The sequence below is a fragment of the Sceloporus occidentalis genome, unplaced genomic scaffold (genome assembly GCF_023333645.1).
Source record: "Sceloporus occidentalis isolate IW3139 unplaced genomic scaffold, rSceOcc1.0.p SCAF_82, whole genome shotgun sequence".
NCBI lineage: Eukaryota > Metazoa > Chordata > Lepidosauria > Squamata > Phrynosomatidae > Sceloporus > Sceloporus occidentalis.
The window spans coordinates 3,212,214-3,230,293 of record NW_028317062.1 but is presented as its reverse complement, the minus strand read 5'-3'; the positions used below and the strand labels follow the sequence as shown (position 1 = coordinate 3,230,293).

The 18,080-nt window shown below is 38.9% G+C and overlaps 1 protein-coding gene across 1 annotated transcript in view; it reads right to left on the bottom strand.

The window, feature by feature from the left end:
• Positions 1-15,893, bottom strand: part of LOC149285273 (vitamin D3 receptor-like) — a 29,436-nt gene extending 13,543 nt beyond the window's left edge. The window contains exons 1-3 of the mRNA XM_089495632.1: positions 15,869-15,893; positions 12,203-12,353; positions 926-1,056 (exon numbers count right to left, since the gene is read on the bottom strand). Of these exons, the coding sequence (XP_089351758.1) occupies positions 926-1,056; positions 12,203-12,353; positions 15,869-15,893 (307 nt within the window). The remainder of the gene's footprint in view (positions 1-925; positions 1,057-12,202; positions 12,354-15,868) is intronic.
• Positions 15,894-18,080: the final 2,187 nt, after the last annotated feature.

Sequence of the window (18,080 nt, the reverse complement as noted above, 5' to 3'; positions counted from 1 at the left end):
CCCTTCATTCTGTTTCTCAATGTTCCGCACTCATTCTCACCCTAACTCTTTTCTATGGAATCACAGCAACACCCCCTCAGTTTGGATCTTCCACTTATTATCATTAAAGGAAGACCACTGGCCACTCAGACAAACAGACCACAGTAAAACTCATCAATAAAAGCATAGCCAGGGGGGGGAGATTCTAAGAAAGATGACTTCCCAGATATCACAATAGTGGCCATTTTCAACAGAAATAATTATATTCAAAGCCCCTCCAGCTCACACACGGAAAAATAATGGACTTTTCAAGGTTAGTGTGTATATATATATATATATATATATATATATATATATATATATATATATATATATATATATATATTCATCTATCTATATTTATTGAACCGTGGTTTTGTTCACAACATAATCGTACAGTAAAATAATTAAATAAAGTGAGGAATTCTGAGAAAGGTGACTTTTCAGTTTAAATTAAAGTTTCCAGTCTTTAATATAAGTGTATTTTAGAAGTTAAAAATGTTCACCAATGAAGTATACAGTAAGAAAAGTTTGTATACACAGCAGAAAAAAACCCATATTGTATCATTCAAGGAGGTAAAGAAGATTCAGATCAGCCATTTAGAAGTAAAATATAGTGTATAAAGCAGTAGTTTTAGAATAAGAACTACAGCCACATATAAATACATGTAAATTATGTTTAATAAACAGAATGCAACATTATTCAGTATATTCTGTTGAGTAGCCATATAGCCTAGACTTTTCCACATTGAGCTATATTTAATTCTGAAGGGCTTTTTGATATTGCTTTTATTGATGAATATGAAAGGAGAACCCACACTCACATAAGATTAAAGGGACAGTAGCACATTGGCAAAAATGCATAAAATGACAAGCCTACTTCATGTTTTTTTATAGGTTTACTTACATTCCTTCATCATGCCAATATCAACACAGCGTTTCAGCCTGCAGGACTGACAGTGCCGCCTGTTATCTTTGGTTATTTGACAATGACCATTAAAAGGACAAGTAAAGGATGCCTTCCGCTTCATGCTCCTCCTGTCAAGAAGAAAATGGAGACGTGTGAAGTCTTCAGAGAAAGAAACTCATCTCGTCTTGTAAAAGAATCATATGAGAACTAGCAGCTTACATATAACAAGTATACATGGTGCAAATGTGGCAAAAGTGATGCTACCATAGATGCAAGTAAAATTGCTTAGGGCGCCAATTTATCAAATTGTGAAATTATTTCTAAACAAAAACTCTCAATCCAAGTTGTTCCTTAATGCGAGTACAATTGAATACCAAACCTACATTTGTGATGGAGTCCCTTAAATGCATTTTGCTCAGAGCCCCCAAAAACCTAGGGTTGTCCCTGCAAAAGTGGAGGAATCGTAAGGAACGTTTCCTTGGCGTCTCTTGACATAATTTTTTGGTAGCCCTCACAGTATTTTTTAAACAAAAGATACATATAACTATTGTCACCAAAATGCTGTAAGGTTCAATTCCACATATTGTTTTTAAGCCTCTTAGAGAATATATATTATATATTATATATATATATATATATATATATATATATATATATATATATATATATATATATATATATATATGTATTAAGATTTGTTAAGTTAAAAAAAAAAAAAAGCAGCAACTAAAATATACTTAAAAAGGTTCTTAATCATAGCTGAAAGCATTACTATTTTATGTATTAGTATTTCAGAAAATATATGCCTAATACACTAAAACCATACTATTATTTGGCATAATGTTTGAGGCTCTTCAATAACTGCCTTCTAAAATACTATTCATGCAATGTATGCATGTTTTCCTTTTTATTACATTTTCAGAAATGTGTAACTGCCACAACCCAAAAACACAATTAATAAATATTCTTTATGAAGTATTGGGGGTAACACAGCACCTATAATCAAAATCTGGATTTGTTGCATGCCTTCCTATCCCTCTAGAAATATTAACTATATGTTTTTAGGGAAGCACACAATTTCTGGCCCGTTTGAGACCTTCTTGAATCAGAGTTGAGCACCCCTGGTCTATATACAGGTTAAGTATCCCTTATGCAAAAATCCCTTATTTGAAATGATCTGAAATCAGATTTATTTTTTCAGATAAAGGATACTTACAATTTGGGGGGGGCAATAAAGAGGTGTCTGACCCCCCCCCCACAAGTAGATTCTTTCCCTGCCTCCTTTTCAGCTTCTCCCTGCTGTCTGCTCTGTTTAGGCTTCCCCAAAGCAGTCAAGAAAAGGGAGCAGAAGTGTTCTGGGGAAGCCTGAAAAACAGACTAGAAACATTCTGGGACCGCGAGGAGAAGCCTGAACAACAGAGCAGACACAGGTGAGAAGACAGACCCGTTATCTGAAATTCATCTGATCCCAAGCATCTTGGATAAGGTATACTAAACCGTATACTTTTTTTAGTGTGTGTTTTAGGAGCCCAATAATGCACTCATCCGGGCAACTAAAAAAAAAAAAAATAAAAAATAAAAAAAAATAGGAAGAGGTGCAGAAGCACTGTCTTTCCCAAACAGAGGAACCTGGGAGAAATAAGTTGTTTAGAAACTCAGTAGTTGCAAAAGGACTGCGCACTCCACATTTCGAGGGACCCCACAATAACTAATAAACCCCAAAATACCGTATTTGCTCGATTATAAGACGAGGTTTTTTTCAGAGCAAATGCTCTGAAAAATACCCCTCGGCTTATAATCGAGGTCGTCTTCTAATCAGACCTCAAAATGTCCGCTGGGGCCAGGCTGCTTACCGGTGCTTTGGTCGCGAGCAGCAGGAGAACAGGAAGCTAGAAGAGTGTCACATAACTCTGCCTCCCCCCTCCTTCCTCTGGGGGCGGGGCCAGAGAAGTTGCTCGCACAGCCGGGCCCCTGCAGAAGTCTTCGAGTGAGAGATCTGCAGTTCAGGTAAGGGGGTGGGGGAGGGTTTTTGAGCAAGTATGTGTGATTAATGGAATGAATGAGTATTTAAATGTCCAGAAATGCCTTTTAACCCCCCATATGCCACTCTGCCCCATGATATGCCTTTTAACCCCCTATATGCAGAGTGGCATATAGGGGGTTAAAAGGCACATCATGGGGCAGAGTGGCAAATAGGGGGTATAAGGCATTTCTGGGGGAAGAGTGGCAACCCTGGGGGCAGATGTGCATAACTGGGGGGGCAGGTTGGCAAATAAAAGGAAATTAAAAAAATATATATTTTTCTCAATCATAGCTTTTATTAAATATCAAAAAATTTGACATGACATGAATTAATATTTACTAGTAAAACTTTTTTTCCTATAGGATCGTCTTATATTCAGGCTTTGTTTTTTTTCCTAAATTAATATTTAGATTTTGGGGGGTCGTCTTATAATCGAGCAAATACGGTATTGGTAGTGCATGACATCAGAAGCATTACTCTAACCACTTTACGTGGGTGGCACAAGGACTTCACACTTAATCCATTTTATGCTCTGGTCAAACCCATTTCATATATCGACATATATTTGCTTTTAAATGGATAAAATCTTGCCAGCACCATGAAACTAACCTAGACGCTGATTGGGATCTCACAACTAACTGTCCTGGCCATTTCAGAAGAGTCTGCAACTATGGATGTAGTTGAAGCTTGTGCGGGAGGTGTTATTTGGGTGATCTATTTACATCCCTCCTACTCCATCCCATTTTTTTAAAATCTGTCTTGGTAACAGATAAAAATAATATAACACAAACAGGAAAGTAAGAACCACATATTCAGAAGAACATTATGTGGCAGGTTGGCCAGTTCTTATTTCTAAAAACAAAAGATAAAGAAAGATCTCTGTTGTGAATCTGGGAGGAAGACAAGGTCAAACCATAATGGTAATGCAAACTGCCATGATGGAGCCACATTAATGTAAAAAAAAAAAGTGCCTTGGCTCTGGACTTGATGTTATTTAAAATAACCACTGGTGTACTAGTAGAGGAAAGGCACCACATCATGGAAGAAAAATATGGGCTATTTAAAGAAAATCCCATTACAGTTTCCACTCTTAAGAAATTCTTGCAGAGCCACAGAACTATAAATAAATGTTGTGTAAATTGTATGTTTGTATTCACGCCACGTCTCAAAGAGAACAAGAAGGAAATTGTTTACCAAGATGTGTAGCTTATATCCCATGTATCTTGAGAGCAAACATGGTAAAAAAAACAGGGGGGTAACATGGGGAAAACATTTTTGTCATCAAATACTGCATACGCATATATTACTAACGAGAAGCTTTTTTTCACAATTTCGCTGCATGTCATGAATTTTTACTCATCAAAAAGTCAGTAACAAAAAGGCAGTTAAGGATTTATCATGGATAATGTACAAAGTAGTTATAGGTTACTTTATGTGCATATACATTTTCTATTTATTAGCTTAACAACTTTTATATGTAGTTCAATATGATGTATTTATATAAAAAAAGCTGATTTTATCCAAACATTTTCTATACAAAAAGCTAAACCATTTTTTACTATTTTTATCTGCTCAATATTGCATTAATACAAAATCAGTAAAAACTATTACTGCGGGTGTACATATGCTCCAAAAAGTGTCTAGGTAGCTTCTAATGTCTGTATAAACTTACACAGCTCTTTGTGTTCAATTCTAAAAACAAATATTAAAAACGATGCTGTTTGAAGATGAGTTCTGTGCCAAATGTTACAATATTCCTCCTTTTATATAGACGTAACAATCAATTTTGTAACTATAAAAACTGTGTTAACATTTTGGCATATTTTTCAACTTATGTACAAGCAACATACAAACTTGGTACTAAATTCTAATTATTTTACATTTCACGGTTTCATTTTGAAAAGCCATTAAATGTGCGAAGTACTACAATTAATTATGCAGGCAGGTACGTATTTAATGCCAATGGGCAGCAGGGCAATCCCTAGCAAGGGGCTCAATTTAAGTAAATTATTATAATAGCATTTAATCCTATAGTGTGATCTAAAACAGGTTTCAGACTCTTTTCATTCATTAGATTTGCCCTAAAAGGCCATGCAACGTTCTGTGGATATAAAGAGAATTCCCACTTTCCCCTTCCTTCCCCAAATTACTTGTAACAAGGAAACGGACTACTTTACAACCTTCAGCATGACTTAAATATTTTATTAAATGATATAGCTTGTATGTTTTGTTTAGTTGCTTTTATATGTGTGTAACTGTCTTGCAAGTACTTTAATACGTATTTTTCATGTGTATGGAAGAAAAAAAGAAAAAAAAAAAAAGATTTGCCTTTAGAAGAAGCTCCAGCAGAACTTCCTTTATTTAGGCTCCCTGGCACTCTCATGTGAGCCAGTGACTGGTAAGCAGCAGATGAGTTTGGCTGATGCAGTTCCTACAATTAAGGGATCTGGGGGATGGACAAGCAGTGTGAATGCATAGAGAGGATTCTGAAGACTCCCCCTTCCATTTGTGTGGGATAAAAACGTAAATTTAACTACCATAAGCGTTACAGTACTTATGATGGTTGGAGTCTACCTTTGAACGGTTTCTTGCAATGATCCAACTATCTCTGTATTCTAGTGAGCAGCAGCAGAGAGAAAAATTCAGACAGGCTTGATATAACACTAGAGAAGACATCCTGAGCAGACAATTGCTACCATGCTGAGAAAGTAATCTTAGGAGTCACGGTAATCTGTTACCAGTTGATGAAATCATCAAAAGTGTGTTCCTCCAAGAAAAACATGCTTTCAACATTGTATGATGGATACAGCTAGAAACCACAAAGAGGTGCGTGAGGTAGAAGTCTAAACAAACACGGTTTATACCCGAAAAAAGGTAATGTTGGGGTTTGTTCACTAAAGCAGGTGATTGCAGGCACAATTGAAAATTTTAAAGAGGTGTATTTGAAGGTTCGTGGTCATTTTTTGAAAAAAAAATAAATAATATATATATATTTCTATTCGACAAAAGTCATCCGTTGCCATATTGGACCAAATTTTAAAAACATTTTCATTTTCGGAAATCCCATTTGTCTGTCCGGGTTCCCATGGAAACGATAAGTAAACGCGTAGAAGAAGTTGATTTAAAAATGGCAAGATTTCTCCTCTTAGTATAGTTAAAATGGCGGCCAGGGCGAACGAATGGACGAAGATTTTCGTATTGCCACATTAGTTTTCTGTTTCTTTCGTCCAATTTTGCAGTTGTTCATTATTTATACGTAGAAAATGGCAGAATTCGGCACAAAAACACATTCTTACAAAAAACAAATGCACAAATTTACTACCTTATTCAATGTGCACTTATCGCTGGTGAGACTGTTTCCTGTATACAAATATCTAGGCCTTTAGTGGCTGTCAAGGTTTAGAATTTCACACTTTGGCACTTCAACCGGGTAAATTGGTTACTAATGTTATACTTTAAAAACAAAACAAAAAAACTCCTGTTAAACACAAGTGAGTGAATTAACAATTAGCACCATTTAGTTTAACACACTGTCACTATACTGACACGGTCTATATAAAGCCATCCAGGGTTTACCCCAGTGGACATTCACTACCTGGCCTTCCTATGACAAGTGACCCCTAGAAGTCTTGTTTTAGCTGTATATGTATACAACATTAAATGGGAGGTATTGTCAGAAATGTATGAAGTCGCCGTTGTACATAATTATTAGTTTACTGGAAGTTCGGTTTAATGCATAAAACACAACACTGGAGAATACAGACTTTAGTCTTTTCAGAAAACAACATTATTGTGAATTATACCTGCAAATAAGTACAGGGGCTTCAATTATATGTCCCTGACCTTATAGAAAATTCCCACAACTAAATTTTGGAACTTGAAAGTTCAGTGAACATAAATGTTTTAATTTTTTTATCTACTTTTGCTTGTAAAAAAAAATAAAATGTATTGCATTAACACATCCACGCTGCTCCAAATTACTCCCTAGAGACTCATCTTAGGAGACATGTACAGACATTGCATTTTAGATTTTGAGAAACAAAACAGAAACTTGAATCACTGTAAATAAAGCAATATGCTATCCATCAAACATCTATCAGCATAACTTCCAAGTATACCCTGCTTTTCCAGGTAAGGATAATTTCTTGTCCGGCTTTAACTGGGAAAGACGGGTGGGGTTTTCTATTTCTGCCAAGTATTTGTTTTTAATGATTATCATTTGCTTTATGTGGAAAGTTGCTGGGCTTAAAAGAGGTAATTAGCAAAAGTCAGTAATAAAACACTAGCATTTTAATTATGGCCATGACTGGCGCAGATACTTCAAAATTAAAGGTACAGTCTATTGTCCATCTCAGTCAGCCTTACTAAATATGCCTGATAAAGTAATTTAATATGCCCTTTAGTAGAAGCTACAGCTCCCCCTTAACAGCAAGAAAGCTCTCCCATAAAAATCAGGGTAAACGCTTTAAGCCCATATACACATAGGATTTCGACTGACTGATATCATATACTATACTATTTATCCGGTACATTATCCAGGCCTCCCGGAGCAAAATAATGTAGAATAATGCAGACACATCCATGGAGAGGGAGAAGCATCTCTACACTTCACTACAAATCCCTCGGGAGCACTCCCATTGAGGGTGATGTCGTCCCTGTGGTTTGCGGCAAGGCAGGTTAAGAAAGCAGATTGCGGAGAGACGCACACCAAAAAAGTAGACAGAAGAAAGCAAAAGAACATGAAAAGCCAAGGCAAGGAACGGAGCTGCAGAAAAGGATACGGGGACATAGAAGCGGTTGGCAGAGAAGGTAGGAACACATTGAGAGTGAGAGCATGAGTAAAATCAACGAAATGCAAACTAGCATCTCTGCTTAGTTTTTGTTTCTTGGGGCCCTCCTTGTTTTTTAGACAAATTAACGAAATCCATATATATAACTCAAATTTTAATTTGTAACAAATGCACAAGTCTAGTGTTTCCTTATCTGTTCCTACTGCCAAGGGTGACATAATTGTTTGCTGTACTTTAAGTCAGCAATGTAGAACTTTTTTATTCCGACATAACTTTGTTACAGGAACAATCTAACATACCTTCCTTACAGAAAAAATATTCTAGGCCAATGTTTTTTTTTAGCCCACAAAAATGTACTGGATTTAACAAATGTGGTTATTTCTGTTGCTATAGGTTTGTATTGTTTGTGCAATGTTACAATCCAGAAATCAAATAATTTCTATTGCATGTCATTCTATATCTGCCCAAAGTAAACTTGTATTGGAAATGTTGCAAAGAATTAGAAATCTAATTTTGGCACTTGAGGGACTCAGTGATAGTATTACTTGCCCTAGGTCAGGCTGAGTCAGTAGATTCTACAGACAATTACACCAGTCAAAACACTGGAGCTCCTCCTAATACCACAACTGGTACAAGTCATAGCTTCCTGTAACAGAGAATAAATTTCCACATACGCAGTAAGTGAAAACAAAACAGATTTACATATATAGGAAACATTATGATTTTTCCTTAACCCCTTAATGACAAAGCCCGTACATGTACGGGCTCAAAATGCATTGTTTTCAATGGGTTTAGGGACCGCCCATTGTCCTTAAGGGGTTAAGTTATGGAAACATAGAATGATGGCAGATATGAACCATTTGGCCCACCTAATTTTCCTGCTGCTAGAAGCCCTTACAGTGCTAACCTCTACTATTTCTGATGGGAGGCTCTTCTATTCATTTACCCCCCTCTTGGTAAAGTAAAACTCCCTTATATTACATTGAAGCCCCGACCCTCTGGTTTTTCAACTTTGACTTCTTGTTCTAACATTCCTACCCCTTTGAAATAAACACCCCTCCTGTTAAATCCCTTTAAGTATTTAAATTCTATATGTCCTCTCTCCTTTCTTCCAAGCCATATTGAGCTCCTTTAGTTCTTCCTGATAAATGGCTTGTAGTATAAGCATTACTATTTTAGTCCTCCTCCTCCGAATGCAATCCAAAATGTCAATAGAACCGTACATAAATACGGGTGTGGTCTGACCAGAGATCTGTAAATTGGCAGAGCCAATTCTTCTAATGCATCTAGCTATACATACCAGCACCCTGCTTTCCTTTAATTTAGGGTGACCAGACACCTCTGGTTTCCCGGGACAGTCCCCGGATGCAGGGCCGGTTTAATGTTCACTTCCCTGCTGCTTAACAGTGCATTGCTTGCGCAAACTGTGAGCAGCGTCCAGGGAAAGGAGGAACCCAGCGGAGTCACATGGATTTATGTCACATGACTCTGCTCTGTTCCTGCTTCCCCTGTGCGGGCAAAAGAAGTTGTTCGCACACAACGCAGAGGGAAGCAGCAGCCCCTGTGGAAGTCTGTGAGCAACACCGGGAAATCTGCAGTTCAGGTAAGAATGAATGAGTATCAGAATGATTAGCATCTGTGAATGAGGGAATTTATGAGTATCTGTGAATGATTAGTATCTGAATGAATGAATGTGTGTGTCATAGCATGGATGTGTAAGTGGGGGCGGGTGGCCCAGGGAGGCTGTAAGCCATGTGTACGCAGAAACAAAAGGTTGGCATACAGCACTCAGTTGTGAGATGGTGCACGAGCCAGGGTACCAGCAAGTCCTTCAATATATCCAAAATAAAGAAGCAGAGGCTCAGCACTCAAATGCAAAGGTACGTTTATTTCACGCAGGCAACATTTCGACACACAGGCCTTCCTCAAGCCTTGTGTAGTGTAAGTGATGTGTGGACCCCATACTGCTGACAGCATCAGTACTCAAAGGGGGGCAAGATACACAGATTTCAACATGTATTGGCTGCTTGTGCATGATAGGAGTGTGATTGCGGTTAGCAATCATATATATTTAATACAGCAATCACACTCCTATCGTGCCCAGACATACCCAGATTTCAGCATGTACTGGCTGACTTGGGATGAAATAAGAAAACTATATATATGACGTTTCAGTCATTGCTGACTTTCATCAGGACATATATATTTATACACACACACACACACATATATATATATTATATATATAATATTTATTTATTTTTTTTAATTCTGAATTTTTTGTTTTCTGTGTCGGTTAAGAATTTTCATTTCGGTGCATCCCTAGTGTCAGTGTGGCAGAACGTGTCCTGGTTTGTGTGTGTGTGTGTGTGTGTGTGTGTGTGTGTCGGTGTGGCAGAGCCTGTCCTGGTGTGTGTGTGTGTGTGTGTGTGTGTGTGTGTGTGTGTGTGTTTGGTCATCTGTTTCTTGGCATTTTACTTACTGTAGGAATAAATAGAACTATTTAATTTTTACATATCCAGAGATCAAACACCCTCCTGAATTTGTAGTCACTTCAGAGGACCAAACTTTATTGGCCCAGAAATCAGTAAGAGGAAAGGTAAAAGATTTGTGTTTTGTCTTACTCTATTTCAATATCTGTATCTTATTAAAAAAATTAGTGGCACTAAATTGTGGCTTCAGGCTTTGTGTACATTTTTTTTAGTGTACTGTTGTACTCCCAATCCCATCACATAAGATTATATTCTATATTATCTGCCTCACACTGATGTCATCTTTATCCAGTACACACGGATGCCGAGGAGTTAAGATTCTGTCCATTTTAATCCATAACACCAGGCCCATGATACTCTCAATCTACCCAAATGATTCTAATAAATATTTTTTTTAATCTCATGGACAAAATGTGAGCAATAACATATATAATCATACAATCACTTCATAAACATATACCAAATATGCTGCATGTATAGTTTTAAGAAAACATGCTTATAAAATGTTTTTTTTTTACCATTTGCCAATTTAAAAAAAAAAAAAAAAGCCCCGGATTTCATTTAAAAAATCTGGTTACCTTACTTTAAGTCCTCGGAAATAAATTACTCTCAAGGACCTCTCTTCTGTTGTCACTGACAATACATCTGCCCCCTAGTGCTATATTCAGCGTTTTATATTACATTATCAGAATGGTCAAGATCAGAACCTAATTTTTCATTTCTACACCAAAAGTAGTATAACATTTTTGTTCAATCACAAATCTCTTCTGAATTTTAGTTTAACCACTCCCCATAAAAATTATTCAGGGGGGGGGCTCTCTTTTTATATGTACAGTCCAACAAAACATGCATCAAATAACATGGATTGCCCATATATACCAAACCGGATAATGAAAAAAAGGTGACCGACAATTATGTATGCAACTGTAAATAGATTGCAAATGCAGCCAATATAGACAACGGTAGACAGAAAATGTCAGGGTAGACACACGCTTAAGAAATGGCTAAATACTAATAATATTTCCACAATACTATAACTCATTCTTCACTACAGGTTTGGGTGGACTCCCATTACCCGTTCAGTCTGGCTATATATATTGGGCTTCCTACTGAACGTGCCAATCATTGCTATAAGTGAGAAACTGCTTATTGGTCACTGCCAATTAGTAGCTTCTCTTGATCACGGTCAAAGCGTCTGCACTTTGTGTAAACCTGAGGCTTCTATACTTACAGTCTCAGACTGACATGTGATAGTTCCTGCAGACTTTTTTCAGTGTGAGGAAGTCTCCTGCACTCACTCTTCCCACTGGAAAAAGATTTCAAGTAGGGTTCATGACATACTGTGACACACCATGCTTTTAGCCCATTATTTGTATGATGGCATTGTATGCCATGAACAGAAAGGGTTAATAAAACACTGAAACAGTGTTTCTATGGAAAATGCAATGTCCCTCCCTAACAGTGAACCGTGCGCAGGCACCTGCATGGCAGCTGTAGAAGGCTGCAAGGTAAATCATCAGATTGTCTCAGTGAAACAATGTGCGGGTTAAACAGAAACAAGGGCAGGAAAAAATAGGGATGTGACTGTCATTTTAAGTATTAAAAACACTGCACATGTGTACAAAAAACACGACACCTTCAGTACTGTAAGCTACTTACGGTGAAACCTCCATTAGATCTTCTACTTGGACAAAATAGCACAGAACTGTCTATATTTCACACCTAGCTAACCCTTTCATAAATAGATGTTCCACATATAAAACAGATAAAAAAAAAAAACATCCGGCCTACAAATTTACTGCATACTTAAGGTACTCATACTTGGCGCTGGTTACTGATCAATTAACCTGCATTATATATTGGGCAATATGTTTATCGATAAAGAAACATCACTAAAATCAGTGCACAGTACACAGGGTATAAAAACCATAATAACCAAAGAGCAAAGCAAAATTAGACAGTGGCTCACCTGAAGAAACCTTTGCAGCCTTCGCATGTCATGGCATTGAAGTGGAAGCCGGTTGCCTTGTCCCCACAGACGCCACATATTCGGGGTACATTTTTATCAAACTCCAAATCAGGATCACATATAGATGCACTGGCTGCCATATATTCCATGGCTAAAATAGATAAAAGTGGTGTATTAGAGATTGTGTAAAATACTATTTTCAGACACCGGGCTTATGTTTAAAAATGTGTGAAATGTCTTCTCATTAAAGCAACCAACAGATTGGTCCAGTCAGCAGCAAACTTTGCCCCAAAATCACATTTATAATACAATTCCCTAAAGTGCCTTATCCCTTTTGAGAAAATTCCTAAACACCAAAAGAGGAAACCAAAAGCCAAATTACCCCCTTTCTACTGGACCCCTGATATTTCTAAACCTTATCTATGCAGTTTCCACTGCATCAGTATCAGGATATCGGGTAAGTCCCCCCTTTAAAATGCATCGATTATCATGAACCATAACTAGGTATGGTTATTTGTTCAATACAATAACAATACTTAACTAAGTCACAAGGCTGAAAGACGGTATTTAAACAATGTAAAACACGGATATAATATATTCACGTTCAAGACTTTCTGTAAAAATAAAGCATATTTAGCTGTCAAACTATGACATATTAACATCATACTGTATGTCGACCTTGGAAAAGCACCGGTACAAATGAAAAACTATATAAAAACTGTACCAAATATTTTACATTTTATCAAACCAAACCATTTGCTTTGGAACAGAACAAAGCACATGAATGTTTACAAGATATTTGTCTGTCCCAGAAAAAAAAATAAAAATAAAAAAAAGTCACAAAATAAAAAACGCATAAATCCCCAGACGTTAGCATAAACAATTTTATGGTACATCCCAGTACCTCCCTGCAGTCACACTGCCGAATGTCCTTGCCCCTTTCTGACTCGTTGTCGATTGGCCCCGCCCCCTTCCTTAAAGCTTTCACACTGCTCAGACAGTAACTCATCTAACCGTAAGTATAAAATTTATATTTGCACTGCTGAAAGTTAGGGGAGTTGGGGGTTAATTAAGGGGCAGTTATGGTTAATGGGGTCTTTAGGGTTAATTTAGGGGGAGTTAATGGATGGAAGTGATGAGGATGAGTACGAATTTTATGATAATACATTTTTTTCAAATTTCGGGCCCCAAAATTAAGGTGCGTCTTATACATGGGGGCGTCTTAAATATGGGGAAATAAGGTAAATGGCAGCATTTTCCACACATGCACTTTGGGGTCTGAATAGAAAAAAACTTAAAGGAGGCAAATGCATATTCTGCAGAACCCCCCCCATGCATCTGCAGAATGAACAACAATATTTACAAGGGACCACTGTGACAGGTTAACTGGAGTTGCCCCGGACCTCCTGTTCCCGGGCAGATATTTTCATGGAACTCTGGGTCAGTTTGTCTGGGGACAGTTTGCACAAAGTGTTTTGTTGTGTGAGGGTGTTTTGGAGGTCTTTGTTGGAGATTCGAGTGTGGTTTATAAGATGTTTTAACATTATAGCCAGAAGAAATGTGGCTGCACCTCCAGCCCTTCAAAGAAACAATCATGTAACCTGGCGCTCTTAATTGGCCAGCACAGCCCTGTTTGCCCAGACGGCAGTCTCACTACACAGGCAGGGGAAAAAACGATTGTATCCCTAAATCCCCTCACCTGATCCATTGCCTGTGCACTCCCCGAGCTGATGGGATTTGGGGTTGGGTTCTGTGTGTATTGAGGACGTCTGGTAGGGGAATATTGATAGAATTAAAGGATCTATACAAGTTATATGAGTTTGTAATAACAGTTTTTCTTGTTTTACTACGAATGGTGGTCTGACTGATCCGTGGATAGCAGGAGCTATCCGTATGAGGCTACGGACTGGTGACTCCTCAGCCCAAAGTGGTACCCAGCCTTGGGTACGGTGACCCTGTAACAACCACATAGCTATCTTATGCTTTGTTAAAATGTTTGCCATCATATGCATAAATTCCCTTTAAGGAATTTGCCAAGAGTGACCTGGAAAATTTCAGACATATGGGAAGGTTGTGCCATGTCAGCTTAAGGTAGTGGAGGCTCCTCCATAGGAGCACATGTGCACGTAAACCCCCAAGCGCAAAAGGAAAAAAAAAATTAGCAAAATTCATCAAAAATCCATTTTAATCTAAAGATTTTTTTTTTTCTTTTTGCGCTTGGGGGTTCACATGCCATGAAGCCTCCTGTCCCCTGATGTAGCCTGCCTATGCCTATCGCACGTGTGATAGGAAGACCCTATTTGGCTCAATGCTGCCGTGCTTGCGAAAGCGCCGGCTGAGCCGCGCATTCACACAGTAAAGCTGTGCGATCGGGGAGGCAGCTCCCAGCCGTCAGCAAACTCACCGCCCAGGCGGAGTCTCCCCGCCCTCTCTAGTGACTGACTGCAATCCTGCAGTCACACTGACGATTGGCCCCGCCCCTTTCCTTATAGAGTCCACACTGCTCAGCAACTCATCTAACAGTTAGTATAAAATTAATATTTGGGCTGCTGAGGGTTAATTCAGGGGCAGTTATGGTTGATGAGGTGTTTAGGGAAATTTATTTTAACCTGTACATTACATCATAAAATGTACATTTCATTATCAAAATCTATATATTGTGAACCCCCATTGGAATTACCCACCAGCTGCCACTGACAGAATCAGAGTCTCTCCCTCTTATGGTGATCATGTACCAAAAAAACTTTACCAATTTATTAAGCACCATCATACATTGCAGGCATGTACTGTATAATATCTTATTGATTGGGGGGGGGGGATAATATGAATTGATCATGAACCTTTTATGTAAAAAATAAATAAATAAATAAATAAACCACACACACCTCATTAGCTAGAAGTAGATTAGTTACCCAATCATGTCAGACCTTCTCTATTCATACAACCAAGTTAATTCTGCACAGTAGTTTACCCCAGGGCTTTTACTATTCTTAAATGTGGTTTCCACTATAGTCAAGAACATTGCTTCCCAGAATAAAATACCTGCCCTCTCTATAACCAGTATAATAATGATATCTAATGCTAATCACATTCAAAAGGTAATTAGCAAATTTTAAGCTTTACCTTCCTCGCATTAAAAAAAATGAAATCCTAAAGCAAACACTAGAAGTGCTTTATTGACTAGACCCAACCCAGTACATAAGCATACCTGGGAACTTCTGGTCGGCGTCCGCCCCCCCGACGGCAGCAGAAAAATCCCCCATTTAAAGGGAAAATAGGAAGGGAGTGGGGCGTGTCAAGAGTTCCTAGGTATGTACATAAGCCCACACAGTGCGAGCAACCCTGAGGTTAGCTGTGGGCCCCCTAGAGTGGAGGGCCCGTCATAGTTGTGATGTGTGACCCTGCAACCGCAGTTGTTGCGGGCTCAACTGCCCCTTTTTCCCTATGTTAAAGACAGCCTTCACAGCCTGGCATTCAATTGACTTGTATAGTATTTTTATTCCACAACCATATGTTTTGTTTTATTGATTACGATTCCCTTCACATGTGCACATGGTCATCAGTAACACGCTGTTCAATATTGCTGTGGGTTCAAGACGCAGATCTTTCTGTAAACAAGCTATGTCCCTGAGCCTCAGTAGCTTCTCAGTTGCTGGTTTTATGGACAAATTCCTGCTGTCTTCAGCAGCATTAGATTGATGACACTTTTCTTCTACTAGTCTTTGCTCCTACCCTCCCTATTCAGTCTTACAGTCCACCAGTGTCAGTGCTGTAGAAATAGCTTTTCTCATTGAAACATAACAAGATGGAATGCTGAAAGGTATGCATCCTCTTTAGTTATTGCATTCTTGCAAAGAGTGCATTAACCTTGGTTAATGTCAATATAACCACTAATGTAACATGAAAAACCATAAAAATATTTACATATGTTCCAGACATCAACTTTAAAGTACAGAAAAAAGGAAAACAAATACTTACCTTACAGAACAATCACAGCCCTCTGTGATTAATATAGGACCGGCACTGAGGAAGCAGGAATGCAGCGAGGCCCCCCGCGGTAAAAGCGAGGCTGCACCATGAGCTTTTGGTGTGCAGGGAGAGAGCAGTGTTCGAGACCCCAGTAGTTAAGCCACTGGGGGGGAAAAAAAACCTCTTTTTTTAATTCCTTTAGCTGCGGACCCGCAGGCTGCTATTATTGTCTATTAAAATCATACGATTTTATGCTTACCTGTGGGAGGGTCTTTTGCACTGCACAGAGGAAGCGGAACCCAGCAGAGTCACGTGAATGTACGTGACATCACATGACTGCTCCATTCCTGCTTCCTCTGTGCAGAGAAGTTGCTCGCACTGAATGCGAACAACCCAGAGGGAGGCCGCAGCCCCTGCAGAAGCCTGTGTGCGGCATCAAGAGAGCTGCAGTGCAGGTAAGGCGGTGGGATAGTGTTTGAATGAGTATGCGTGACTGAGGGAATAAATCTGTGAATGAATGAGTATATGAATGAATGAGTGTGTGTGTGTGTGTGTGTGTGTGTGTGTGATAGCATGGATGTGTAAGTGGGGGGGCATGGCACATGGTGGCTATAAGTGATGTGCAGACCCCATACTGCTGGCAGCATCAATACACAAGGGGGCAGCTAGCCAGGTTTCAGCATGTACTGGTTGACTTAGCAATCACACTCATATCATGCCAAGTCATATTGTTGAATTTTTGTCCAATTTTCATTTCGGTACATCCCTAGAATAAATATAACTATTTCATTTTTACTTATCCAGAATCCTCAATTTGTAGTCACAAAACTTACTAGGCTCATAAATCAGTGAGAGGAAAAGTAAAAGGTTTTGTCATTTACTTTATTTTAATCTGCATATCTTATTAAAGGCTATATTTTCTCACAGTGAAAAATGAGTGCGGCCCCCAAACATATACATTTCTGATGAAGTGGCCCACTGCAATAAAAAATTGGACAACCCTGCTCTATATACTTTCATTAGTCAGATTGATTTAACACTGAGCCATTCTATTGTTTACCACAGGCAATATGATAAGGAGTCAGGGTACTGGTCTAGTAGATGGAACTAAGCTAACAAATGGCTAATATGCAGTTGCATGAAAACATACATATGCAAAAAATAGAACTGTTTCAAAAAAGAAAAACAGCACAATAGTTTAGGGCTGCAACTAACGATTATTTTCATAATCGATTAGTTGGCCGATTATTTTTTCGATTAATCGATTAATCGGATAAAAAAATGAATGTAAATTTTTCATTTATTTAAAATAATTTAAATAACAAATTGTTAAATACAAACATCAGAATAAAAAAAAACTTTGATAAAATACATTTCTTGTCTTTATTTCCCAACCAGCCCCCCCCAATTTATGCACGTTTGAGCCCAGGCTTGCCACGCTGCCTCCCACATATGCCACGCCACGCTGCCTCCCACATATGCCACTCCACGCTGCCTCCCACATATGCCACTCCACGCTGCCTCCCACATATGCCACTCCACGCTGCCCCCCACATATACCACTCCACGCTGCCTCCCACATATGCCACGCTGCCTCCCACATATGCCACTCCACGCTGCCTCCCACATATGCCACTCCACGCTGCCTCCCACATATGCCACGCTGCCTCCCACATATGCCACGCTGCCTCCCACATGTGCCACTCCACTCTGCCTCCCACATATGCCACGCTGCCTCCCACATATACCATTCCACGCTGCCTCCCACATATACCATTCCACGCTGCCTCCCACATATGCCACTCCACACTGCCTCCCACATATGCCATTCCACGCTGCATCCCACATATGCCACTGCACGCTGCCTCCCACATATGCCACTCCACCCCCACATATGCCACTGTGCCTG